Source organism: Diplodia seriata, assembly GCF_021436955.1.
Source record: "Diplodia seriata strain FDS-637 chromosome Unknown scaffold_8, whole genome shotgun sequence".
Taxonomy (NCBI): Eukaryota; Fungi; Ascomycota; class Dothideomycetes; order Botryosphaeriales; family Botryosphaeriaceae; genus Diplodia; species Diplodia seriata.
Genome location: NW_027117315.1, coordinates 167878 through 195231, shown reverse-complemented (window position 1 = coordinate 195231; position 27354 = coordinate 167878). Strand labels below are relative to the sequence as shown.

General features: G+C 53.8%; 5 protein-coding genes across 5 annotated transcripts; 2 read left to right on the top strand and 3 right to left on the bottom strand.

The window, feature by feature from the left end:
• Positions 1–1119: 1119 nt before the first annotated feature.
• SLS55_007655 (Type I Iterative PKS) lies at positions 1120–8809 on the bottom strand (the record flags this gene model as incomplete). The annotated part of the gene is made up of 8 exons (XM_066779071.1): positions 1120–1143; positions 1528–2322; positions 2440–2760; positions 2824–7359; positions 7433–7782; positions 7840–8018; positions 8068–8452; positions 8506–8809. 8 exons carry the CDS (start codon positions 8807–8809, stop codon positions 1120–1122), a joined length of 6894 nt encoding a protein of 2297 aa, XP_066629875.1.
• A 1519-nt stretch (positions 8810–10328) lies between these two features.
• SLS55_007654 (uncharacterized protein) lies at positions 10329–11262 on the top strand (the record flags this gene model as incomplete). The annotated part of the gene is made up of 3 exons (XM_066779070.1): positions 10329–10769; positions 10829–10927; positions 10978–11262. The coding sequence occupies 3 exons, from the start codon at positions 10329–10331 to the stop codon at positions 11260–11262; spliced, it is 825 nt and encodes a 274-aa protein (XP_066629874.1).
• Positions 11263–12894: 1632 nt separating this feature from the next.
• Positions 12895–13912, bottom strand: SLS55_007653 (uncharacterized protein; the record flags this gene model as incomplete). The annotated part of the gene is made up of 3 exons (XM_066779069.1): positions 12895–13096; positions 13150–13616; positions 13718–13912. 3 exons carry the CDS (start codon positions 13910–13912, stop codon positions 12895–12897), a joined length of 864 nt encoding a protein of 287 aa, XP_066629873.1.
• A 1144-nt stretch (positions 13913–15056) lies between these two features.
• SLS55_007652 (uncharacterized protein) lies at positions 15057–15952 on the bottom strand (the record flags this gene model as incomplete). The annotated part of the gene is made up of 2 exons (XM_066779068.1): positions 15057–15523; positions 15574–15952. 2 exons carry the CDS (start codon positions 15950–15952, stop codon positions 15057–15059), a joined length of 846 nt encoding a protein of 281 aa, XP_066629872.1.
• Positions 15953–16242: 290 nt separating this feature from the next.
• Positions 16243–19313, top strand: SLS55_007651 (uncharacterized protein; the record flags this gene model as incomplete). The annotated part of the gene is made up of 2 exons (XM_066779067.1): positions 16243–16786; positions 16855–19313. The coding sequence occupies 2 exons, from the start codon at positions 16243–16245 to the stop codon at positions 19311–19313; spliced, it is 3003 nt and encodes a 1000-aa protein (XP_066629871.1).
• Positions 19314–27354: the final 8041 nt, after the last annotated feature.

Genomic DNA, 27354 nt, shown 5'->3' with positions numbered 1-27354 from the left:
CAATGGCGTGGTGTCTTGTTCCTGTACGTTTTGGAGATCCATCGACATGGGAGAGCTGAGAGAGCCACAGAGCGCGGAAGCAAAGAGTCCGCGGTCAACCTCAACCTCGCCCACATGGTCCTAAGATATCCGCCCCCTTCGCGGTAATCCGGCCCGGCTCCGAAGGAATCCGTCCCCGTCCCGCGGCGTGGATACCACTAGCAGCGACGCCGTCTCCATCTCCAAGCTAGTGGCAACCTGCCACCTCAGCTCCCATCCCGAGCGGCCTCGAGTAACCGTAGCCCCGGTACCTGTCGCGCGATCGCCACAAGGGACCTGTATAAGCGACAAAGTACTCGTAGCCGGTTGCCGAAATCCCGCACCACTGGACCTCCACCCGGCGCCCCCCACATGTGGCTTGCCGCGCTTGCTTCATACGCCTCGATCTGCACCAGCTGCCACAGACTCATCTTTCTGCCGCCCCCCTTTTCCCATCTGACAGGTGCGCCACGTCCCGACGGCCCGAAGCTGGAGGCGTGTAAAAGACACGATTGGCTGTCGCGTTCAATCGTTGATCGTGGACCCTGGGGAACAGGATTTCTAGTGTCTGTTCGTGGCGGTCAGCGCTTTGTTCCTCTCTGGCAGCTAACATGTCTATGACGACGCTTCTATGTCATGGAAGATGGTCGAAAGCAAGTGGAACAGCCAAGTAATGTTATTAGAATAGATGCAACGATTCTCTACCTAGGGACTTCAGTATGTTCTGGATAGCCATCGGCGGTGAGAGGAGATGGTAGACGGCTAGCGTCGCTTCGAGCAGATGCAGAGGGGACTAGGCCATTCAGCCGCCTGCAGAGGCATTAGGCCCTTCCACATTTCCTATAGGCATATTATATCTTACTTACACGTGTAGACAAGTTTAACGTTTAGCCATACAACCCCCTCTCGCAGCCAATAGCTAGCGCGAAGAATAGTAGAATATGGCGTAACTATACCTTAGCTCGTTTTTAAAGAGAAAAAATAATAATACGTAGATAGTTAAAGCTATCGTTCGGACGTATATATAGAATTTTTAATTTAATATTCTCGTCCGGACGATAGCTTTAACTACCTATAATAGGAGCAAAAAACAGATCTACGCTAGCCATCGGCTGCGAGAAGGAGCTGTAACAAAAGTATCTACCTATGTAAGAAGAGCACAGTATATCTGCCGAAGCAACAACGAACGTTAAGTAAGGAAGCAAAATTCCAAGCATTTCTATATACCCTCTAACCACACAACGATGTACAAGAAGAAACCGAAAGAGAAAAAAAGCGAGGAGAAAACCAAACAAAACCAACCCGAAAACCCACAACCCGGATATCCCAAAAACCCCACAGCCATCACTTCTTCCCATCACACAGCCATCACCTCCCCCATCACTCCACCCCCTCCCCCTCCCCCTTCCCACCAAGCCCAACCCCCGCCCTCCTAACCACCACCCCAGCCAAAGCCCTCACACTCCCACTCGTCAACAGCTCCAACACCTGCAAATTAACCCCCCTCACCTCCCTCGCGATCCAATTCCGCAACTCAATCGCATTCAGCGAATCCAGGCCATACGTCGTCACGCTGCGCTCCGCATCCGCGTCCATATCCTCCAATGGTACGGTCAGAATAGCCGAGAGCTTCTCGAGCAGCGCGCGGGCGACGACATCGGTTGCGGCATCCGCGCTGGGGGCGCGCGCGAGGGAGAGGGCGAGGGGGAGGGGCTTGTCTTTGCCCATCGTCGTCCCGTCGTCGAGGCCCGAGGAGGATGAGGAGGCCAAAGCGGCGGCGCGGAGGAGGCGGAATTTGGCGTCGGCGGCGTAGAAGGGGAGTTGCGGGGGAGCGTCATCCGCGTTCGCCGTCGGGAACCGCAGGCCGGTGAGCAAATGCCCGTCGTCGCCGTTGCGCCCCCCCGCCGCGTCGCCGCCGGCGGAGGACACGGCGGCGGCCAGCAGGGCCAGCACCTCAGCCTCGACGAGCGTGTCGCCGCCGATGTTGGCCAGGACCTCCTTGCGGCGGCCGGCGTCGGCGCCGTCGGCGAGGTAGCCGACGTCGGAGACGGCGGTGAGGGCGATGGCGGTTGCGGGGAGGCCGAGCGTCTCGCGGCGGTGAAGCGCGAGGGCGTCGAGGAAGGCGTTGGCGGCGGCGTAGGCGGCTTGGCCGCGGTTGCCGACGATGGCGGCGACGGAGGAGAGGGCGACGAAGAAGTCGAGGGGGTCGTTTAGCAGCGCGTTGTGCATGTTCCACGCGCCCGCGACCTTGGAGGAGACGACGGTTTGGTAGTCGTCGAAGGTCATGTTTTCGAAGAGGACGTCCTGTGTGCGGGTGGTTGTGGTGGTTAGCGGTTGGACGGACGGCGGGAAAGGGAGATGTAGGGGGGGGGGGGGGGGGGGGGGGGGGGGGGGGGGGGGGGGGAAAGGGAAGGGACGCACCTTCAACACCATGGCGGCGTGGATGACGCCGCGGATGGGCGGCATGCTGGCCTTGCAGTCCGCAACCAGCGCCCTCACGCTCGCCTCGTCCGCGACGTCGCACGCGCGGACGACGATGTTCGCGTCCAGCGACTGCCGCACATCCTCGATCAGCTGGCCGACCTTGCCGTCCGTCTTCCCGCTGCGAGATAGCAGGACGACGTTGCGCGCCCCCTTCTGCGCCATCCACTTGGCCATGCTGCGGCCCAGACCGCCGGTGCCGCCGACGATGAGGTAGGTGGCATCGGGGCGGAACAAGTCTCTCGCGCGCGGATGCGTAGCCTGCGAAGAAGAAGAAAAAAGTCAGCACGCCGCCCCTGATCCACACACAGAGCCACAACTCACCTTAACCTTCTCGCCCGCCCTAGGCACAACAACAACCTTCCCCATCGTCTTCCCGCTCTGCAACCGCCTCCACGCGGCCTCGACCTCACCAACCCCCACAACCTCAACCGGCGCCACGGGCTTGACAACGCCAAACTCCAGCAACCGCATAACCGCCTCCAGCACGCGCGCCATCGCCCTCGGCCTCTCGCTCGCCAGCAGCGTCAGATCCAGCGCGGCGAAGCTCCTGCACTCGGCAAACGCGCCCATCTCGAGGCCGGCATTCGCCGTGACGTCCCTCTTGCCGATTTCCACAAACCGGCCGAACGGCGCGAGGCACGCCCACGACTCGCGCAGGAACTCGCCCGCGAGACTGTTCACGACGACGTCGACGCCGCCCTTCTCGTTGGTATCCGCGTCGACCGTGGCGGCGCGCACCGCGGCCGCGAACCCCACCGCGTCGCGCGAGTAGAAGATGCGCGACGCGGGGACGCCGTAGGTTGCCGTCAGGAACGCCTTCTTCTCGGCGCTGCCGACGGAGGCGTATATCTCCGCGCCCAGCATCGACGCCAGCTGCACGCAGGCCTGCCCGACGCCGCCGGCGGCGGCGTGGATGAGGACTTTTTCGCCGCGCTGGAGCCGGGCGAGGTCGACGAGGGCGTGGTAGGCGGTGCAGAAGACGATGGGGAGGGAGGCGGCGGTCTCCCACGGCATGGATGGGGGGATGCGGGAGGCGCTGGAGGCGCGGCAGCGCGTGTAGGTCCCGTACGCGCCGTCGGGCATGGCGCAGACGCGGTCGCCGACGGAGAGGGAGGAGACGTTGGCGCCGACGCGGGAGATGACGCCGGCGCATTCGATCCCGAGCGAGGCGGACGGCGACGGGTTGGCTAGCTGGCCCATGGCGATGACGACGTCCTTGAAGTTGACGCCCGTGGCGTGGATCTGGATCTCGACCTCGTCGGCGGCGAGCGGGGAGGAGGCTGTGTGCGTGTCGTCCGCAAAGTACAACGTGTCCAGCGCGCCCGCCGTCTCGATGGCGAGCCGCAGCCGGCGGCCGTCTGGACCGGAAAAGTCCTGCGGGTACGGCGCCGCCGTCTCCGGCGACACTTCGCGGTGCACGAACAGGTTGGTTTCGTCGTCGGGCACGACGCGCGGGACGACGAGCGCGCCGTCCTGCTCGGCGTACTCCATGTCGACCTGGCTGCCGTCGTCGTCGCCGTCTTCCGAGGAGGAGGCCAGCACGGCGCGCTTGAACGCCTTCATGATGAGGTCGACCTGGGCCGCCGTGCCGCACGAGGAGCCGGGATCGAGGTCCAAAGTCGCGGCGCGCGCCGCCGTCTCGGACCGCACGGAGCGGATGAGCCCGACGGCCATGTTGGCCTCGGGGTTGGCGGCGCCGGCTTTGTACGCGCCGCGCGTGACCCACAGCACGCCGGCGGCCTGGGTGAGGATCTGCTGGACGCGGGCGAAGGTCTCGGGCGTGGGGTTGGCAAGCAGCGAGGCGCTATCCAGCTCAGCAAGCACGATGGCCAGCTTGCCTGAGGCGTCGGCGGCTCCAGCCAGGGACGTCACCGTCGCCGTCTGACCCGTGCGGATGGCGATGGCGTCGGCCAGGGCGGCCACGAGCGGGTTGTTGTTCGACTCTGCCCCCCGATCGTCCGCGACGATGACGACGGCGGAAGCGTCTTTCTCGACGTCCACCCAGCTGTTGTTGGTGCTGTTCGTCTCGCCGGACCGGCTGCGATGGTGGTTGTGTCCGTCCTTGCCGTTCGGGAGCTGGTGGTGGTCGTCATTGCCGTGACCATTCACCCCGTTCGTACCGGGAAGCTCGCCCTCGCCATTGACGGTCCCATTCTCTTCATGCTGGGACGATGACGTCTTCTGCTCAAGCGGCTCCCACGCCATCTTGTAGCAAATCTCCCTCGGGCCGGCCGCCGCCGCAGAAAGCTCGCCGGACGCATCGCCCTTGATCGGGCTAAACACCAACCCCTCAAACGTGACGGCCGGCTCCTCCGCGCCCTCGACCCAGCCCTCCATGTTGAAGCCGGTGGGGCGGGGATTGACGAAATCCGGCCTGCCCTCGGCCAGCACGCGCAGCTTCTCGCCGGGCGCCTTGGGCACGCTGGCCAGGATGGTGATCTCGCGCACCGCCGACGGCATGTACAGCGTGCCGCGCATGCCGTCCGGGCGGCGGCCCGCGCCCAGGATGGGGAAGGCCAGCTGGAAGACCTGGTCGAGGAAGGCCGGGTGCACAATCGACGGCGTCTCGTAGCGCTCGGGCATGCCCGACGCCGTGTCGGGCACCGTGACGACGGCGACGGCGGATCCATCATCGCAGGCATCCAGCTCCAGCACGTTGCGGAACGCGGGCCCGTACGACGCGCCCGCCGTCGCGAGGTGTTCGTAGAACACGCCCGTGTCGACGGACGGTGGCTGCGGCTGGGTCGACGTCGTGGCGGTGCCGGTGCTGTTGGTGGTGCTTCTGGCGCAGCGCTCGTTCGCCAGGCGCAGGCGCTCGGCGGCGGCGCGGTTGATGCTGGCGCTGTTGCTCTCGCACACGGGGTTGTGGGCGGAGCTGGCGCTGTTGCGCACGCCGACGAGGCCGCGGCAGTGCTCCGTCCAGCCGCCGCGCTCGGCCTGCCACGAGCACACGCGGAACTCGTCCCAGACGTCGGAATCGGTGGCGGAGCGCGAGCCCTCGGCGCGGGCGCGCAGCGTCGTCGTCACCTCGTACTCCTTGCCGTCCTCGAGCAGCAGCGGGCGCGACACGAGCACCTCGCGCAGCACGAAGCGGTCGAAGGCGACGTCGACGTCGCGCATGGCGGCGCGCTGGGCGGCCGCCTCGACGGCCATGCACACGAAGCCCGCGAAGGGGAAGGTCGTCAGCGCCTGCATGCGGTGGTCGCGCAGCCACGGCAGGTCGTCGGCGCGCAGCACGTTGGTCCACGTCGGCGCGAAGGCGTCGTTGGAGTGGTCCGCCAGCCGGCCCAGCAGGTCGTGCCGCGGGAAGCGCTTGATGCGGTGGTTGCGCGCCACCCGCGACTCGCTCCAGTACCGGTTGCGGTGCGACCACGGGTACGGCGGCATCTCCGCGAGGAAGATGGGCGTCTTCTCGTCGTCGCGCTTGTTGGGCGCGTTGATGGCGTCGAAGCAGAGCGTCGACACGCCCTTGGTGAAGAGCGTGCCCGCGAGCCTGAGGCACGTGGTGATGGCGTTCTTACCGCGCACGAGCGAGCCGGCGTAGCTGATCTTGCTGGCTTGCTTGCCGAGCTCCTTGACCGTCTGCTTGATGGGGCCTTCGAGGGCGGTGTGGGGGCCGACTTCGACGAGGACGTCGGGGGTGCTGCCGATGCAGAGCTCGCGCAGGGAGGTGGAGAACAGCACGGGCTTAGTCAGGTTGTCGACCCAGTACGACGCGTCCAGGCTAGAGCCGTCCACCTTCTTCCCGTGAAGGGAGGAGTAGAAGGCGGCAGACTGGTTCGGCAGCGGCTTGACGTCCTGTATGGCGGCACGGTAGTCGTCGGCCACCTTGCTCATGTGCGGCGAATGATATGCCACGTCGACGCGGAGCTTCCTGTTGAACAGCTGCTTCTCCTCGATCGCAGCAGCAAGCTCGTCAATGGCCTCCACGTCGCCGGACGCGGTGATGGAGCCCGGCGAGTTCTCGCAGGCAACCACAACATGGCCGCTGCGCAGCGTCTTCAACAGCGGACGCACCACTTCCGGGCCAGCTCCGACCGCCAGCATCGTGCCCTTGAGATCCGGATGCTTCGCCTTGAGCGTGATGATGGCCTGGCCTCTGTGGTACGCGATGGCCATGGCAGACTCCAGGGTGAGCAGGCCCGCGGCGTACGCGGCGCCAATCTCGCCGCTCGAGTGGCCAGTGACGGCCGACGGGCCGACGCCCCAGGACCAGAGCAGATCGACCAGGGCCAGCTGAACCGCGGTGCAGATGGGCTGGCTGATGTGCGCCTCGCCCACCCGCGACGCATCCTTGTCCCGCCGCAGCTCGTCGACCAGCGAAAAGTCGGCGCCGAGGCTCTTGATGCACTCGTCGGCGGCCCGCATGGCGTCGGCGAAGACGGGGTAGCCGTCGAGCAGCTCGCGGCCCATGGCGTGCCACTGGGCGCCCTGGCCGGTGAAGACGAAGGCGAGCTTGGGGGCCTGCGAGCTGCGGGCGGGCTTGGCGTCGTGGCCGTTGAGGGCGATGGACAGCTCGTTGGACGACGAGGCGACGCAGGCGACGCGCCAGGCCAGGTGCGAGCGGCGCTGGCCGAGCGTGTAGGCAATGTTGCGCGTCAGCGACTTCTGGAACACCTCGGGGTGCTGCTCCAGGAAGATGCCGAGGTTCTCCGTCGCCTTGGCCGCCGCCTGCTCGTCGTTGGCCGAGAGCACGAACAGCCGCTGCGTCGGGTCCGCGCTCTCCTTGGCCAGCGCCGACCGCGGCGGGAACGGCGGCTTCTCTAGCACCGCGTGCGCGTTGGACCCGCCGAAGCCGAAGTTGTTGACGCTGATGAAGCGCTTGTTGGTTGGCCACGGCCGTTGGGAGGTCGGGACCTGGAGGTTTGATGTGAGCCGGGGGATCCATGTCTGCGGGGGGAACCTTCCGGAAGAAGCAATCGTGTCTCACCTTCATGTTCCACTGCGCTAGTGGTATGGCGTCGTTCGGCTGCTCGAAATTGATGTTCGGCAGGATGAAGCCCCTCTCGAGCATCATCGCCGCCTTGATGACGGCAACGACGCCGCTGGCGTTCTCGAGATGGCCGACGTTGGTCTTCACCGATCCAAAGTACAGCGGCTGCCGCGCCGTGCGGCCCTGGCCGAAAACATTGTACAATGCTCTGGCTTCGATGGGGTCTCCGGCCTTTGTGCCGGTGCCGTGAGCCTCCACGAAGCCCGTATCGCGCGGGCTGATGTTGGCGCTGGCGTAGACCTCACGCATCAGGCGCTCCTGCGCCTCGCCGTTGGGGCTCGACAGCCCTGGACACATGTCAGCATTCGAGTATTTCCACGGCTGCCATTTGCGACGTCACTCACCGACAGTCCTGCCGTCTTGGTTCACGCCGGTGTTGGCAATGACGGCGCGGACTCTGTCGTTGTCCCGGATCGCCTGGTCCAGGGGTTTCAAGACCAAGCAGCCGGCGCCCTCGCCGCGCGCAAACCCCGACTTGGCGCGGTTGTCGAACGCATAGGTCTTGCCCTCTTCGGAGAAGAGACTGCGACGGTTAGCTGGCGGATGCGGTCTTCTTTCTTGGCCTAACATACTTGGACATGGACATGCTGATGTAATCATCCGGGCTGAGGTTGATGTGGCACGCGGCGACAATGGCCTGCTCCGACTCGCCAGACCGTATGCTCTGGACGGCATGGTGCAGCGCGTAGAGACTGGACGAACATGCCGTGTCTACCGTGCAGCTCGGCCCCCGCAGGTCGAAGTAGTACGATATGCGGTTGGAGAGAATTGCTTCGTGGTTGCCGGTGATGTCGAACATGGGAATGTGGTCGGCATCACGCAGGTTGCCCAGACGGTAGTCCGACGTGGCACCACCGACGAAGACGCCAGTGTTCTTGCCAACGATGGACTCCTTTGGCAGCCCCGAGTTCTCGAGTGCCTCGTAAGTGCACTCGAGCAGGATTCTCTGCTGGGGGTCTGTGGATTGGCATCAGTAACGGCTAGTGGTGGGGAAGAGCGGCGACACCAACCCAACGACTGTGCCTCCTGCGAGGTGATGTTGAAGAAGGGGGCGTCGAAACACGCCAGATCCTGGTTGAGGAAGTAGCCGCCGACAGTGTTGAAGCAGCCCTTCTTCTCCGGGTTGGGATGCCAGTAGGCGTCCTTGCTGAAGCGGTCTTTGGGGATCTCGGACCAGCCGCTGCGGGCGCGGGACATCAGACGCCAGAACTCCTCGAGCGTGGAGACGTCTCCCGGCAGGCGGCAGGACATGCCAACGATGGCGATGGGCATAAGGTTCGGGCTTTCACCCTGGTCGTGTGTCGCGGGAGCCATGGCTGACCTGGTTCTGGAGCGCGGGCTGTTCGGGATAGAGAAGGAGGGTGCAAAGGTTGGTTTGGCAGTCGAGGCGCAGCGCCGGGGTATATAGAAAAGCTGCCGAGGAGGGGGTATGGAACCAGCTGGGTGGATGTATAGGCTGCATTTTATGTGCGCGGTGGCGATAACAGGGTGGTAGTGGACCTCGGAGGTCGATGGTCCGGAACTCCACTCTCATGACAGGACCAAGACTCCGCCATGCGCGGCGTGATATTGAAACGCCCTGTTTCTTTTCTGCGCTGGGCCCGATTACGGTGTTGTGGCCGTCTATCTCGAGCGCGGTCCCGGATAGGCAAGTAATGTCGATCAGTGGCTTGCATTGAATAGGGTTCAACGTGTAACGGATCAGGCCGAGTGATGCCGTCAGAAACACCTTATCGAGCTGCCTTGGATTGAAGGCCGCGTGGGGAGGGAACAGAGTTGCGGCTGGCGTGTGGATAAGCTCTGTTTGGCGCAGCACCAAAACCCACTCCCCCGCCTTCATTGGCCCGGACCCTCGTCGGCGACGATCCTCCTGCTAGCACGCCAGGCGCCGCTTTGCTTTTCCAGCGTCGCCTGCTCCTGAGACAGCTGGCGCAAGACGAACGCCTGCTCCGCACCCTGGACTGCATCCCGGATTGCACCTGCCCCGTGGCGCCATTGCCCGAGCTGAAGGCGCGGATTGCTCGCTGTCGCTGTCCACGTACGCATGTGCGCTCGGATGGGGTTTCGGACAAGCTTCTGGATGAAGCACTCGCGCGACTTGTCGTCGGCCCACTTTCCGGCGGCCAAGCATGCCGGCGCACGTTCCCTCCCGTCCGCCTGGTCTGCTCAGCCTCGGAACCTGCGTGCGTCCCTCGGCCCGTCCGCGCCGGAGCCTCAACGGTCGGACGAGACTTGTTCCAGACTGCCCGCCGTTGACTGGAATTGATTAACCTTTCCCACGTGGCGGCGCCCGTCGTCGCCGCCAAAGCAACGGGGGGATCCTCCGACTCGGTCTCCCACGCGCTGAGTCGGGCCTCGATTTCGTTATCTGCGAGTTATATTCCTCAGCGCCCAATCGTCTTTTCCAGAAGGACATGGTCTTGGGCCGGATCGTCAATATTGGGTGATGCAAGGGCTTATCATGCTAGCACCCTGGGCCGGTCTTGCTCGTTTTGTGGCGGCCGCGCGATGATCCATGCTACCATCGCTTTTTCGTGAGCCGATCCTTCTTGTTTCGACACTCTTGGTTGCGGCCGTCTGGTCCGTTCGCAGCAGGCACACCCACCAATGGAGCGATGCCGCTGATCATTGCTCGTCTGTCTGGACGCGCTTCATGCGGCGTAACCTTTAGGTCAGGCCTCCGGTTTGCGATTCAACGGTGAGGAAAAGGTAAACGAAACCTTCGGTGTCTCGTTGGAGCTTCGTGAAGCAGATAATAGAGTCGCGTTCCTGCCCATTGGAAGCGCTGTGGTTGGTCGTTTGCAACCAAGTCTTTCACCTCCAGCACGACATCATGAAGTTCCTCTGTCTCCCCGGCGCCTACGGCAGCGCTCAGGTTTGCAACCGAGCACCCAAGTCGCCCGCGTACACCAGCTTACCACCCGAGCAGAACTTCAAAGTCCAGCTGGGCCCTTTTGCCGCCGAGTGCGAGAGGACCGGTGCCGTCAGTCTCGCTTGGACTCAGGGCACCATCCCAGCGAAGCCGCCTCAAGGCTTCGAGGACTACTTCGGTCCCGGTCCCCTGTACCGCTTCTTCGAGTTCGACGGCATGGAGGGCTTCGAGGACATCCTGGACAAGATCCGCGATTTCCCAGAGGGCATTTCCGCCGAGGACACCATGCGCCGGCTTTTCGAAGGCCAGGGCGACCAGGCCCCGACGTCGTACAGCGACGAGAACCTGCGCAAGTGTCTCGACCACTTGTTCGACGTGATCGACGCTGACCCCGAGATCGAGGTACGCCCAGCTGGGGAGTCGATTTGAAATGCAAGCAAGTGAATGACAATAATCCACAGGGCATTCTCGGCTACTCTGAGGGAGCCACCACTGCGGCATCCCTTGTCTTGGAAGAGCGTCGACGGGCCGAGGAGCAAGGCATTCCTCGCCGGATCAAGGTAAAACTCCCGTGATTGTCTTCTGGTTCGAGGCACTGATCTTCTCTCAGGCAGCCATCTTCCTGGCTGGCTGGCCCCCGGTCAAGCTGGGGAACGGTCAGGTGCACGCGTTGTTGGCAGACGAGTGCGAGGATGTCATCGACATCCCTACCTGCCACATTGTCGGGTGCTATGATCCATACATCCATGGAGCAATGGCCCTGTTCAACCTATGCGACGAAGATACAGCGGAACTGTTCGATCACGGCAAAGGCCATACGGTCCCCAGGGATTCCGTCACCCTTCGAGAGCTCGGAGAAGCCGTCATGCGGCTGACGGCAAAGGCGGGCAATTAGCCGAGTCAGGAATTGCCCAATGTTGGAGTCCAGATCTTTGCACTTTCCATCTTAGACGTATTGTTAGATAGGCATGCTTAGCTTGGCGACAAGTTTCTCGGTAAACAGTCATCTCAGCATCGCTAAAGGAGACATATACTATTCCATATTTGGTATCAGTCAAGCATTTCAGCGTACGTGAGTCATTATCAGATGGTGGGGTGGTGAGTGCAAAGCATAACGCACCTTAGCATGTCTCAGCCTTCTCGCGGTACATTCCGCAACAGGGTATGGAGGAATAGGACCTGTCAATCCTCGACAAAGCCACTGCGTTTTCCATACGTCAATAGCTGAATCCAATCTCTGAATGAGGCTGTCGACTTCCAAGACTTACACTTGCATCCGAACATCGGAGTCGACCACCCATGTCAGTGTGGTGCAATATCCTTGCGAGGCAGACGTAGAAGTGGGCTCATTTTTTGTGCAACCTGTTGTTCCTGCCTGATTGAGTTGAAGGTATTTGAGATAGATAGACTTGGCGTGCTTGACAGCAAACATCTCGATGCGCCACTGACGCCTCGAAAGCCGGGGATAGCGATGCAAGCTGTGGGTGTTCCAGCCGCGTCAGCTGCAAGAATCGGCTGTCTATCGTATACACCTCTGCGAGCAGACCCCAGCAGCTGGGGGGTCTTCTTTCTCGTTGACACGCCGTTTTGGTCAAACGATCGGCGACATCAGCACTGGGTTATTGCTTTTGCTGTTGTCTTACCCAGGCGGAAATAACTGCGAATGCCTCGGCACGAACGTTATCCCTGCATCAATTTGTGGCTCTTCCCGAGAAGATTTCAGCCCAGACGTTTCAACCCTGCATCATCTTCTCATGCTTTTTCGAACAAGGCAAACACACGGCGTGAACCATTATATCTGATAAGCGAGCGGCAATCTCGATCTCGTGTATGTACCAATGCATCATCTTTCTGAGAACCGTTAGATGAAGTCCCGCCGGTTCGAGGCCAGTGCAGACGTTTGAGAGGGTCGACAATGCTCGGGTTTCCCATGGTTGCCAGAAAGGCACGGACATCGTGTTTGCCTCCCCGACGGACGGAACGGTGACGTGCTCGTGTTGCATTGAGCTGGCAGGATCGGGCATCCCCAGACATTGCATCACAGTATGTCACAGAGGGTGGGGATGAGGTTGGCGTACGCGGCCTCTTTCTCGATTCAGTGAGGATTGCATTTGGTAGGCCGGTGGGCGCCTGCGACGCAACGTGAAGAATATTTGGCAAGGGCGCGCAGGCAGGGTCGTGTGAAAGTAGCTGGAGGATCGCATAAGAGCGTGGCAAGAGGTTAGCCTGGGTGGGTCGAGAAGAGATGGAATCGGATGTCACGTTCGGATTTGCGGCGCTGCGGCAACCGCACCGGGTTCCCATTCGCTTATGTACGTACAACAGCGCTCCTTCCCAGCCTGTCGGGTACCTGCATCTCAGCTTGGGCATGAAGACAGTGTCTTTGGCGTCGGCCCGACCCGCCTGAGCTGAGAAAGCCGTTCATGTCCATTTCGGGCGAGTGCAGCCGGTTCCATTTGTCTGCCTGCAGCGTCTATCAGTACCCACTTACAGCCTCACTTCTGCTTTAAATCCGCGCCCGCTGCTTCTACTCGTAATAAACCTCGTTAATGAGGGTCCCAATGCCTTGAATCTGCACTCTCATATCATCTCCGTTCTGCAGCACCACCTTCGGATTCCGCATGGCGCCGACGCCCGGCCCCGTCCCAGTCATGATCAAGGTGCCCTTCTCCAGCGTCGTGCCGATGGACAGGAACGACACGGTCTTTGCGATGTTGAAAATCATCTCCCTGTCCCGCCGTCAGTACGAGTCCGAGTCCGAGTCCAAGCCAGCTGCACGCACCTCGTGTTCGAGTCCTGCACGACGTTCTTGTTGTGGATGGCCTTGATGTCCAGCGCGTGCGGGTCGCCGATGGCCTGGCCGCTGACCAGCACGGGGCCGACGGGGGCGCTGCCGTCGAAGCCCTTGGAGAAGCACCACTGGCTGTTCTTGAACTGCTGGGCGCGGGCCGACACGTCGTTGCCGCACGTGTAGCCCAGCACGTAGTCGAGCGCGCGCTCCTCGGGGATGTCCTTGCCGTCCTTGGCGATGACAATGGTCAGCTCCGCCTCGTAGTCGGACGTGCCGTCCTGCGCCACCTTGGGCACGTTGATCTTGGCCGGGAACGGCCCGTTGATGGCCGTGCGCGGCTTGATGAAGAGGATCGGCTCGTTGGGGATGGGCATGCTGGCCTCCTTGGCGTGGTCGCGGTAGTTGAGCCCCAGGCAGCGGATGAGCGGTACCTGGTCGGCCGTGACGGGCGAGAGGAGCTGCCATGGAGAAGAGGAAGGCGTTGTAAGCAATGATTCTCAAAGTCCGTTTCCCTCGAATATATGCCATGCTCCAGAAACTAGAAAAGCTGCAATCCTACCTTGTCCACGTGCAGAACCCGGTCCGTCACAACACCGTCGTACAGGCCGCCAGTGACTTCCTTCACGCTGACCTCTTTGCCGTCGAAAACAGCGATGCCGACATCAGGGAACTGCGCGGCGTCGACCTGGCCGAGATGGGTCTGGCCGTCTTCCTTCGCGATGAAGCGGATGAGGTGGGTCCACTGCGGTGCCATTGTGAAAGGGGAGTCTCTGCAGCTGGAGCTATACTGAGCGGAGCCAATTCGAACAGGAGAAAGCGTGCTTCTTTTGAGGAGCCCTAAATCCGATATCGCGCGAGTCGGCAGCGCGGGGAGGAGCGGGCGCACAGCAGCTCTGCCTGTCGACGCGTTGTGCGCGGGGGCGGGGTCGCGTTCGGCTGACATCATCGGGTAAGTGCCGACCTGTGGGGATGACTGCGAGCCTTGTCATTGGCCACACTCACCTATAGTCGCGAAGCCTCGGCCAAGCTTATTCCCGAGGCGATCCGGCTTCGGAATTAGAACTGAGCGCCGGCGGGTGAGAGCGAAGCTGTGTTGTGGCTTTTGGAGAGCTCGAGCTTCGCAAAGTCCGAGTCGGAGATGCCGAGTGCTCAACGCCACGGATTGCATGATCCGGCGGCTGCTGCATACTGCTCAGTTCTCTCGGCTATTAGCAACGGCTCATTTTTTGTTCTTTGCTTGACAAGTTTAGGCCGGGAATTTGGTGAAGATGCTACCAAGCACTTACTGGACGCTCCGCCTAGCGATGACGGCGTAGCATGCACAAAGCTCATTTTGAAGGAAACAGAGCCGTTCAATGGTTGGTGTCGGTAGGTTGACCTAGGTGTAGACTACGTGACGACGAGATGGAAGACAGGTTGATAAAGTGTGCGTTAGGGCGCGCTAGCCTTTTCGGTACCACCCATCAAGTCATTGGCCCTGCGTGGATTTTGGTCGCCAAAGAGCAACGAATCTTATCCGGCTATGCATCTACGAAATTGAATGTTGTTTTCTTGATGATTTTCAATTCCATCAAGTATGCAGTAAGTCGTGAAAATGTCAAAAGGCTTTCACGTGAGTATCCACAACACTTCGATTGCACTTCCTGGACGTACCCTGCCGTCCAGTTTGCTGTCATATCGACTTTCTGAACAAAAAATCCCTATCATATTAGCAGACGTGGCATAAATTTCCAGATGCCACATACTGCAAGCAACCCCATATTTATGCATAGCATAACGCTAGCAAAAGCTTTTGTCCTTCCCAAACGCCAGACCTGAGGGCCATGCCCTAACGCCACGCTATGCCCGGCAACCTTATGCCGCAAACCCAGTGCATCGGCTGATGAACCCGAGACTCTCTATTCGAAGAAACCACCGTCACTCTCCTCGTCGGATTCTTCTTCCTTGGATTGTGTCGAAGCAGACTTGGCAGCGGATTTCCCGGCGCGCGTCTTCGCAGCCTTCTTCTCCACCGAAGCAGCAGCGGGCGTGGCCGAGGATGCCTTCTCAAGGGCGCCTTCCCTCCACTCGAGTCCATTCCTCAAGCCTTCCAGCGTGCCGTCCTGCGTCTTCTTCTCCACAAGCTCCCACATTTCCCTGTCTCCTCCAATGCGAGTTGTAGTCGACGAGCCGTCCTTCTCGTCCTTGTTCTTGGAGGTGGCGTAGAGAGAGACATAGGGGCGAATCAAGGGATAGTACAGGGTATAGTTGAGGTCGATTTCGCAGACGTGCTTCTCGCGCTCGAGCTCGGCGTGTTTTTCGGGCACAGAGTTGTCGTTCAGCTGCTTGACCACCTTCTTGAGGAAGCGCGTGGCTTTTTGACGTTCTGTCAAGCTGTTAGCACCTGGCCGGTACAATGACGGTCGAGAGGCACACCGAAGAAGCGGATCTTGTGGTAGCGCGGGATCATGTCTTGCTTGATGCGCTCAGCCTCGGCGACCGACAGCTCGTGCTCGCAGGCCTGCAGCTCGCGCTCCTTGTCGACGCGGACATTGGCAGGCATGTCGTCGCCATTGCGCGACAACTGGCGGCGCAGGTCGCGGATGCGACTCTTGAGAGGGTGGAGCGAGAACTTCTTGGGCTGGTACTTCTTGGCCTGCGGCGGTTTGGCGCCTGTCTTCTGCTTCTTCGCGTACGGCGCATTGCCGTCGGCCTTGCGTTTGGTCTGGTTCATGTTGCGGAAGCGGTCGGTGGAAGGGCGAGCGGGAACTTCAGCAGCGTCGACTTGTGCGCGGGAGCGCTTCAGGCCGGGCATGACTTCGACGGGTAGGTGTTGCAGATGCGACGGGAAATAATTCTTTGGAGACGCAGGGCTGCCGGCGCTTCCTCGGTCCGTTCTTGCCTCAGGCCTCGATTCCGCGGCGGCCCAAGCTTCGGCCTCTCAGCCACCACCACCACGCACCACACATCTCACTCGCGCCAGAGCCATGCCGCCTCGGCCTGCAGCTCGCTTCCGCCCGTGACATGGCCAGCCTTCCGTTTCTGGCCCCCGTCCCTCCGCCGCAGCCCTCCTGCTCTCACCCTCGGCTCCCCGTCTGAGATACGATGGAAGCCGCCATCCGCTGGTCGCCCCATGCCCACCAGCAGTCGCCGCATTTCATCATCGTAGACGTTGCCGGCAACCGCCTCCGCCTGTGTGAGGTCGACAATGTCGACAAAAACACGGTGCGCTGGAAGCAGCTGGCTGCCCGCGACAAGCTGCCCAACTTCACCGCCTTCGATTGGTCCAGAACCCACGAGCACTTCGTGGCCATAGGCTCGGCCTCGGGCGAAGCAAGCCTGCTGGAGATCGATGCCGGCCGTCCCAACTCCGACTTCACCCATTCCTTCCCCATCAAGCACCAGCGCAAGTGCAACTCCATTGCCTTCAGCACCAGCAATCTGCTGGCCACCGGTCTTGATAGAGTCCGCAATGACTTCTGCATGAACATATATGACCTCAATGTCGGCACCTACACTGCCCAGCAGGAGCCCTACAAGAAACTTGCTAGCTCAGAAGCCATCACAAGCATCAAATTCTTCCCTGGCCATCCACAGACGCTTGTTGCCGGTGTGTCGCGTCAATGCATCCGCATCTACGACCTTCGTGGTATGCCTTTTCCTTCCTCATGCCCCGCCTTAGCACAGCCTACGCCTTGATTGACGCTACGACCGCAGACTCTGCACCCGTGAGTGCTGCCCAATATGGGACGCGCCAGGTGCACAATCTCGCCATTGATCCTTTGGATGAGAACTACATCATTTCCGCTGGCCCCACCGGAGACCCAACAGTCAGTGTGTGGGATCGCCGCTTTGCTTCACGGCCAGGTCCTACCACCCCCTCAACAGAGGCTCCCGCCGGTGCTGTGCTCGAACTGAGGCCAGCTGTGGACAACACCCATGGTGCAGCCATCTGGGGTCTTCGCTTCTCGGGCACCAAACGCGGGTGCTTCGGTGCCATCTCGAATACTGGCGAGCTCAAGGTCGTCGAGGTGGCCCAGTACGAATGCAAGGATCAAGTGCCGGGCTCCTCGGGCAATGCCTCTCGATACCAGCATTTCACCAAATACAGCCACACCCTCCATTATCCATGGTACGATCCGGTCTATGGACAGGATGAGTCCACTCGCTCCATGGCTTTCGATTTCATGACGGAAGGATCTCCCATAGGCACACACAGCACCATCAATCTTCAGTACAATCGCGAGGTCAAGGTAACCAAGATCCCCACGCAAGCCTCGACCGTCCGCTTCACCGCGTTGGATGAAATCTACTGTGACCAGATGGCCGTTGCGGAACCCTCCCCGCCCGATGGGCCCATTTCCGACGATCTCCTCCGGCTACAGACCCGCATGATTGATGACAGAAAACCATCGCAAGGCGCATTCAAGTCTAACACAGTTGGTGCTTTCGCCCGGTTCGATAAGCTCAGCATGGAAAACTTTGCCCACAAGGCTCCTGACCGGGCAAAAGCAACGACGAGCCGCGAACGCCACGAGGAGCTTCTAACTCTAGGGTACCCCAGTGTATCCCTAGACATCAGTGACACCTTGAAGTCGTTCGGCGTTGCCAAGAGACGTGCAAAAGAGGGTTACTGTCTGGATTGCAAGAAAAACAAGCAAATTCTTGCCAACGATCCATGGCTCGTGGGGCTGTGGGAACTTGTGCAGCGCTTCGACGATCTGGCCAAGGACGACGGCATGATAGCCGATGGAGTTGACTTGAGCTATCTGGGCGTTGCGTACATCTGGGAGAACAGCCTTGGCGGCAAGCAAAACGGGTATCGGCTCATTGGCAGGCCATCGGTCTCGGCCCCGGACTTCCGCAACGTGATTCGTGAGATTGTACAAGAAAAGGAATATCCACCATTCCAAGGCATCAAGACCCAACGACCAGAGCATCGTCAGCTCTGCCTGGCCATCTGCGGATGGACCTTCTCCGCCCAGAGGATACGAGAAAACTGCAAGGCCCTCATCGAGCAAGGGCAGTACTACAAGGCCATTGTGCTTGCAGTTTTCAAGGGGCACAAGGACATAGCGCTTGATTTCCTCAAGCAGCTTGTCCGTCAACGGTTGCTCCAGAATATCGGGCTGGGGGCCGTCATCGCTTGCGACACGGTGAACAAGGACCAGCGCGAGTTGTGCGAGTGGATGGCCGAAGAGACGGACGATCCTTATCTCAAGGCGCTTCTCCAATATTTCATCACCGGCAACTGGGAGGCGGTCGCCAAAGTCGAGGAGCTCTGCCTAGTTGACCGGGTCGGCGTGGCCCTGAAATACCTGGACGACGACCAACTCACGCAATTCATCAAGCTCGTCTCGCACGGGGCGCGAGTGTACGGCGACATCGAAGGCATCGTCTTCACGGGGCTGGGCGAGCGGGCGATGGACCTCTTCGAGCACTACATCGCCAAGTTCGGCGACGTGCAGACGGCGGTGCTGGTCACGGCGCGCACCAACCCGCTGTACGTGAGCGACGCGCGGTGGGAGTACTGGCGGGAGACGTACTTCATGCAGCTGCAGACGTGGCGCTGCTTCATCGAGCGCACCCGCTTCATCGTCTCGCACAACCGCGCCGCCACCACCCGCGACGGCCGCTGCCTCAACAAGCCGTTCCCCCGCCAAATCACCATCCGCTGCATGCACTGCCAGCTCGCCCTCGCCCGCCGCGGCGACCAGCTCGTCCCCCTCGCTCCCGACCAGCCGAACAACCCCCCAACCGGCCCCGGCGGCGCCCCTCCCACCACCATCCCCCCCACCCTCCCGCCACCCGCGGTGACCAGCAGCGGCATCGGCATCGCCGCCGCCGCCGCCGCCGGCTCCAAAACCGCCAAACCCGCACACAAAGCGACATCCTCCTCCAACAACACCCCCAGCAACGCCTCCGGCCTGGTGTGCCCGCGCTGCGGCCGCCGCATGCCCCGCTGCGGCATCTGCATGATGTGGCTGGGCAGCCCGGACCCGGCGACGGCGGGCGGCGCGGAGAGCTTGAAGGCGGAAGATCCGGAGGCCCGCCAGATGGTCTTCTGCATGACGTGCGCGCACGGCTTCCACGGGCACCACGCGCGCGATTGGTTCGCGAAACATAAGACGTGTCCCGTGCCGGATTGTCAGTGTATGTGTGGGTTGTTGAGGTGAGGGGAGGGTTGCTGGGATGGCGGGGGGTTTTTTTTTGGGGGGGTGGGGGAGGGGAGGGGAGGGAAGGGGAGATGGTGGGCGTGGTGGTGTGTGTGTAGATACCACGGTGTTCGTGTTGAGTTGAGTTGAGTTGAGCGTAAGAGCGTGGTGGAGAGCCATTTGTGAGGGTCTTTTTGCTATCTAATATGAGCCATCTCGTCATGAAACCAGGCCCATCAAGGCGCTACTTGTGAGACAACTTAAGTGGCCGATGCCCAATGTTTCAGAGGATCGCAAGGCGGGACGGATAGTAGTAAGAGATGGGGCCGTCGTAGGGGATGGCGGAGTGGATGCGATTGGGGGGGAGATGGGGCTGCGGGTGGTGGCAGGGGCGGGAGGGGTGGCCGAGGCGGAGGCGGAGGCGGAAGGGGGAGGGGTGGGTGGAGGGATGGACGGAGGGGTGGGGCTGGGGTGAGTGGAGGAATGGACGGAGGGGTAGGGCTGGGGTGAGTGGAGGAATGGACGGAGGGGTGGGGCTGGGGAGGCGGTTTAATGGGGGAGGTAGGTGTGCGGTTGGGTGGAGCGAGTTCGTGGAGATGTCCGTTTCGGATTGGGGGAGAATGGCTTGACAGTGAGCAGTTTCTGGTCGGCTAGTGTAAGCATTGTTTGGTCTGGCACTTTGCGGTAGGAGTCCTTCTCCTTCCGAAAGCGTTCGGGGGTGTTTCGTTGGAGCCGGGCGTTGAGCGTCGTCGGTAGGACGCCTTGAGAGTTTGAAGCCCCGTCCAGTATTGCCGCGCATACTGACAGGATCACGGTAAGAGATGCGGTTGCGACGAAGGCTGTAACAACCTGTTTTTGTTTCATGATATGATGGTTTAAATGAGGGGCTTCCGAAACTCCCCAATGCCAGCGATGTCGTTGTCAGTATTGCCCGAACAATTTCCGTTCGCATAGATAGAAGGTCCCTAAAGGATGATCAGGAGCCCCAGCGTCTCCGCGAAGGAAGGCTCACTGGCATTCGCCATTTTCAGGAAAAATCGCGGAACTGAGATAGAATACGAGCGGGTTGGGGCGGGGCGTGACAAGCAGGGTGGCCAACAAACAAAGACAAACAAAGATCGGGTTCGATCTTTGGTTGATTAGTAGGCGGGAGGTCGGAATCTTTAGTTGATTGCGAATTGTTTGCAAACAACCAAAGATCTTTGCCTGTTTGCTTAGCATTAGGTTACGGGCTACTATCGTAAGATTCTCTTATAGTGTTAAGGTTATATTATGCCTTCTATCGCCCTTATGTGTCTTCTTCTACCGTTCTATCGTCTCGTCTTATTCTTATGCGTTACCCCAATCGTTGCCGCCGAAGCCGTAGAGTTTAATAATGCCCGCCTTAAGCTATAAGGCGAGGACCAGCTACTTCTCGCCGATCTTATCGCGTAGACGACTTCTCTCGTTACTATAGTAGTCGCTAGCAGCGCTAAAGACCCTCTTAGCGTCGTATAATATTAAAGAATATAAGAGAAGGTTAAACGCTATACGCGCGACGATTAAGTATTTCTTCGTATACTTCTTCTACTAGTCTAACGGGTTATAAAGATATTTAGTATAGTTTGCCTTAGACGCGCCGGCGAAGAATTAATTAAACTTATTTATTAAGGGGTCTAGACGTTTAGTAGTAAATAGATTAAGGCATATAGCGTTAATTATATTAAAATCGCGGCGCGAAGTAGGCGGTAGTAGTAGACGTATTTTTAAAGTATTATTAATCGCGCGACTTTTATATATTATATAGAGCGCCCTTATAACGTCTTCTATAGTAACTCGCTACTACGAAAAGTTACTCTAGTACTTATTAAACTATACGAAGCGAAGATAGAGGTAAACCGTAATTACTATACGATAAACGGCTATATTATTACTTTTCTTATAGTATAAATTAATCTTCTTCTATTTTAGATTAATATAAGCCTTTAGATAACTACTTAAAAGAGGCGTAAGCTATTTCTTCTTCTACTTAAGCGATTTAAGCATAGCTTTAAAATATAATAACTACTTTTAAAGCGATCTAAAGAAGTCTTTATAGCTACCGCCTTTAAGACGTATAATAGCCTCTTTAAACGGCTTTAAAACGTTTATTAGTTTTTTAATCTCGTTCTATTTCTTCTTAGATAGCTTATCGTTCTTTAAATTATAGTCGGCGGCATTATAGTATACTCTACTAACTTTATAGTAATAGATATCGATAAGTTCTTAAAGTTTCTCGTATACTAGAGTATAGTATTATTAGATATATTACGAGAACGGACGATATATAAAGATATATAGTAAAATTTAGATAAGAATCTCTACTAAAAGTTTAGCTACGATACTAATCTAGTAGATAGAATTAGCTATTATATATTACGCGAATAATCGTTATATAGAAATACTCTACTAAAAATAGTTATTTTTAGCGGGATATCTTTAATATTAACTTCTTAAATTAATATATCTATTATATCTATATTATACGTCGAATTCTAATAAATACTATTATTATATACGGGCTTATATATAATATTTTTATATAAGACTAGCTTACGTTAGATGCCTTTAAATATATCGTCGTAGAGCGAGAAGGCCTAAATACTTACTATAATATTATAAAGCTTATCTATAAAGTTTATATAACGCTATACCGCTAGCTTTTAAAGCTTTATAAAAATCTTTAAAGCGACTATTTACTATAGGCGTTTAATATAAGTAAAGACGATAAGATTAATAGTATCGCTAAAGTTACTAAAGTCGCTTAAAGAAGAGTTATAGCGATAATAATACTAGCGGCCGCGGCGCGAGCTCTACTAGTAAATATACGTAAGTTTCTTTACGTCTTTAATAATATTCTTAATAGCATCGCGATTAATACTATAAATCGTTGCTATTACGCCTAGATTAGTAATATAATAGATATAGCGTAAGCGCTACGGCGTAAAGTTAAGTAGCTAGCTAAGATTCTTTAGCGCGGCGTCGTTAACTTACGTGTTATTCGTAATAAAATAGTCTATACGCGCGTAGTTTTTAGACTTTAATTCGAAACGCGTAATTAATTTAAAAAGCTTATTCGCGATATTAGAAGCGTTATAATAGCCGCGAAGGCGCGAAATAACGAAAAGAACGTTATATTAATTATAATTAATATTAAGAAAGTACGTAACGATATCTAGATAAGCTCTCTTAGAGTCGCTAGTTTAAACGTTAAATAAGAGATAGATAAGAAAGATAGTATTATTAAAAAAGTTAAGTATTATAATAAACGCTTAACTATACTCTAAATAAAGCTAAATAGAAATTATACTATAACTACTAAAAAGTAAACCGCTTATAATTAGTATAGTAGTTTTAAATATATTATAGAAGTTAGCGAAGGTCGCTTCGCGAAAGCTTATATCGTTAAGAATTATCTATCGTATATACGCGCGCCGCTAATTACTTAAATTAAAGCGATATACTAGGTTATCGGTAGTAAACTTCTTTAGAAGCTTAATAATAAACTATTTCTTACTTTCTTATTCTTTTTTAGTTAAATTATACTTCTTCTTAAGATAGTTAGCGGCGATAGAAGTAGCGCGATTAGCTAGTATCGTATATACTTATAACGGTAGGCTTCTTTTACTAAGCTTCGGAGTCGCTTAGTAGATAGATTAAACTAAAGAATTTACCTTAAAGAGATAAGAGAGGGGTAATAATAATTAGTTAAAAAGATATTACGTAATTATACAATATATAGTAAGCCGATTACCTCTAAATTAATAGGGTTTAAATTAAAACTTAAGTTAACTATAAAGAGTTAAGATACTAGCTAAGAAAGTATATCTATATACTATAAAAAAGCTAGTTATAATTTAGTATACTCTTTCTTAAGAATATTATTATTTAATACTATTTATTAAGGGCATTATAAGACGTACCCTTAGTAGAGAGTACTAGTAGATCGTACGTAATCTCGATACTTCGAGTAGTTTTTAAAATTTCGACTTTTAGCTTTTATCGATACTAAGCGGTTATAATAACTATTTTACTTACGTTCGTACCCTCGCGCCCGTTTTCTACTTTCTAGTTCTCGTATTTCTTACGGGACTATAATTCGACTAGATTATTAAGTTTCTACGGCCCTACTTTTTACGCGGTTTTTTTATTACGTATAGTCTTCTATTCTTTTTAGATCTTCTATAGACGTTCTTCTCGTATAGACTTTAGCTACTATCTAAGCTTAGTCTCGTAGGCGCTAAGTTCTTCTACGCCCGTTCTTTTCGTGTAAAATTCTTATCTATACGACTCTACCGTTCGTAAGACTTATTAGCTCTTACGATACTTTCTTTCGTACGGGCTTTTAGTCTTTAGAGTTATAAAGCTCTTATATTCTAGAATTTATAATACTACTTTCTATCTTAAGAATCTTCGACTCGAAGATTTACTAGTCGTATATATCTTTTATTATCTTAGTAGTTTCTTTTCTCTTCGTAAGTCTTCGTTATATCTTCTAAGAAACGTTTTACTTCTAATTCCGCTACTAACTTACGGCCTTATAAGATAAACTATATTACTCTTCGCCGTTAAAAGTTATTAGACGAGATTTTTCTTCGTAGAGTCGAGATAATTTTTTATACGAATTACTTATTATACGAGTCTAAGTACGTAGTATTATAGAAGAATTCTTCTATCTATACTATATATCTAAATACTCGTTGCACTAGTTATAATATAGCTACGCGAGTATAACGGTAGGCTTCTTCTACTAAGCTTCGAAGTTACTTAGTAGGTAGGTTAAACCGAAGGGTTTATCTTAAAGAGATAAGAGAGGGATAATAATAATTAAATAAGAAAGTATTACGTAACTATACGATATATAGTAAGCCGGTTACCTCTAAATTAATAGGGTTTAAATTAAAACTTTAAGTTAACTACGAAGAGTTAAGATACTAGCTAAGAGAGTATATCTATATACTATAAAAAAGCTAGTTGCAATCTAGTATACTCTTTCTTAAGAATATTATTATTTAATACTATTTATTAAGGGTATTATAAGATATACCCTTAGTAGAGGGCACTAGTAGATCGTACGTAATCTTAGCGCTTCGAGTAGTTTTCGAGATTTCGACTTTCGACTTCTATCGCTACTAAGCGGTCGTAATAACTACTTTACTTACGTTCGTACCTTCGCGCCTATTCTCTACTTTCTAGATCCTATATTTCTTACGAGACTATAATTCGACTAGATTATTAGGTTTCTACGGCCCTACTTCTTACGCGGTCTTTTCGTTATATATAGTCTTCTATTCTTCTTAGGTCCTCTATAGGCGTTCTTTTCGTACGGGATTTCTATCTATGCGGCTTTACCGTCCGTAGGGCTCGTTAGTTCTTATAGTACTTTCTTCTATACGGGCTTTTAGCCCTTAGAGCTATAAAGCCCTTATACCCTAGAATTCGTAACACTATTCTCTATCTTAAGAATTTTTAATCCGAAGATTTACTAGTCGTATATATCTTTCGTTATTCTAGTAGTTTCTTTTCTTTTCGTAAGTCTTTATTATGCCTTCTAAGAAACGTTCTACTTCTAATTCCGCTACTAACTTACGGCCTCGTAAGGTAAACCGTATTACTCTTCGTCGTTAAGAGTTATTAGACGAGATTTTTCTTCGTAGGGTCGAGATAATTCTCTATACAAATTACTTATTATACGAGTCTAAGTACGTAGTATTATAGAAGAATTCTTCTATCTATACTATATATCTAGATACTCGTTATACTAGTTATAATATAGCTACGCAAGGTATTTTTCGTCGTAAGTATCTCTTTAGGTCTTTTTACGTTACTAACTAGTTATAGTAGATTTTCTAGATCGCGAGTAAGCTCGCCTTACTATAGAGAAGAATACTATCTTAGAGAAGCTTCTTCGTTTATAAAAATAGTAGCGCTTTCTTTAGTCTCGTCGTTCTCGAATAATCCGCGAGGGTTTCGAGTCTTTAGAGAAACTAAAGCGTATCGAGGCTATCGTACCTTCGAGGAATTCGATTAACTCTAAAAATACTAAGAAGAAGTAATCGTTAAAGCGTTTACGTAGCGATTTCTTAGCTAATACCGGTATAGATTCTACTAGCTCTTTAAATTCTACTACGCCGCCGAAGTCGTTCGAGCCGGTTAATTAGGCGCGGGCTATATCTTCGTTCGATTTCGAGGCCTTTCTCTTAAGCGCGGTACCGGTATAAGACGTTTAGAGTTTCGACGGTAGAATTCTATAATAAGTTCTTTATAGCCGTCGTAGTTCTTCGGTAGTTTCTAGATATTATCTTAGTTTTCTTTCTATTATAGAAGGTATCTAAACTAACCGTTAACATAGCCGCTATTAAGAATCTTTTCTACGATTTAGTCTTTATTTTCGTCGGCGTCTAAGTTTTCTAATACTATTTCTTCTATTTATTAGACTGTTATAGCGTTTTCCGGAGCTAGTTTAAGAAGGGCGATGTAGAAAACCGGGTATATCCGTATTATTTCTAGTAGTTTAAGGCGGAAATTAATCTTTTTAATTTATTTATCGATTTCGAACGGTTCTATCTTCTTAAAGTCTAGTTTATTATTCGGGCGCCTTATTCTAATATTTTTTCTAAGAAGGTAAACCTTATTCCTCTCTTTTAGCTTCGGTGCCTTTTAGTACCGTTTATTATAATAGCGGGATATTAAAAATCCGTTATATTCGATATCGAGGCTAAGCTATTTATAGAGTACTTTTAGCTGGTCTACTTTAAGAATTTCTTTCTAGATAAGGAATTCGCTTAATATTAGTTTCTAGTAAGCTATTAATTCGTACCCGTAGTTAGCGTAGAACGATAATTTCTAAGTCGTAGACGCTTTAGAGCTATTATACGCGAATTAGATAAGAAGTAGTAGTTTAACCTAGTTATTCTATACGTAGTTAAGATAATAGCGAAGATATTATTCGAGCGTCTAGTTAGTTCGTTTCGTTTATCCGTCTATTTGCGGGTATACCGTAGTTAACAGCTTATATTTTAAACCCAGCTAACGGGTAAGAGTCTGCTAGAATCGAAAGATAAATAGCCGATCTTTATCTAATACGAGCTCTTCTAGTAACCCGTAATTATTAAGAATTATTCTAAGAAACGTATAGGCGAGTTCTTTCGCGTTTACCGTTTTAAGATATAATAGATAGTACGCGTATTTAGTAAGCCTATCGACGATAACTAGAATCGAATTATATAGAACGCTAGTTAAAGGTTTTTTTAATTAGAGTAAATTCGTAATAAAGTCTAGCGAGATAGATTACTAGAGTCTTTTTAGGGCTAGTAATAGCTAAAGTAAGCCGTATAATACGTATCTTAAGGCCTTACTTCGAATATAAAGGTCGTACTATAAAACTATTCGTTAAACGATTCTTCGTAGGCCCGAAAAGTAGTAATTTCTAGTAATTCTTTTAATTATTTTATCTATTTTTTAGTAATTATATACTAGTACTTCGTAGATATTTTTAACGATTTCTTTCTAAAGTCTTATCGAGACGTAGACTAATTTTAAATATAGAATAGTATCGTTTACGTCTTTAGTTAGACGAGAGTCGTTCTCTATATTTTTAAGTTTCTAGATTATTACGTTATATTCGTAGGCCTCTTAAATCTTCTTTATCTAGGCGTTACTTTTTAAGCGATACGCCGAAGCTAGTAGTCTAACTAGATTAAGCGAGGTATTAGATTTCTTCTTAAGCTATAATTAGATAACTCTAAAAATAGATACGTACGTTCTAGCGGGTATAAGGCTATCGTCTTTTTACTTACTTAAAACTATCGATTATAGTTCTAGCTTTTCTTTTATATAGTTAGCTCTTCTACTTAGCGTATCTACGTAAGCGTTCTCGGATTTCTTTTTATAGATAATCTTTATATTATAGAACGCTAGCTCTTTAGCCTATCTAACTTATTATCGAGTTAGTTTCTTTATAGTAGTAAAGTGCGTAAGATTCTTATAATCGTAGTAAACTATTACTTAGTATTTAGCTTCTTTAAGATAGTATCTCTATTTC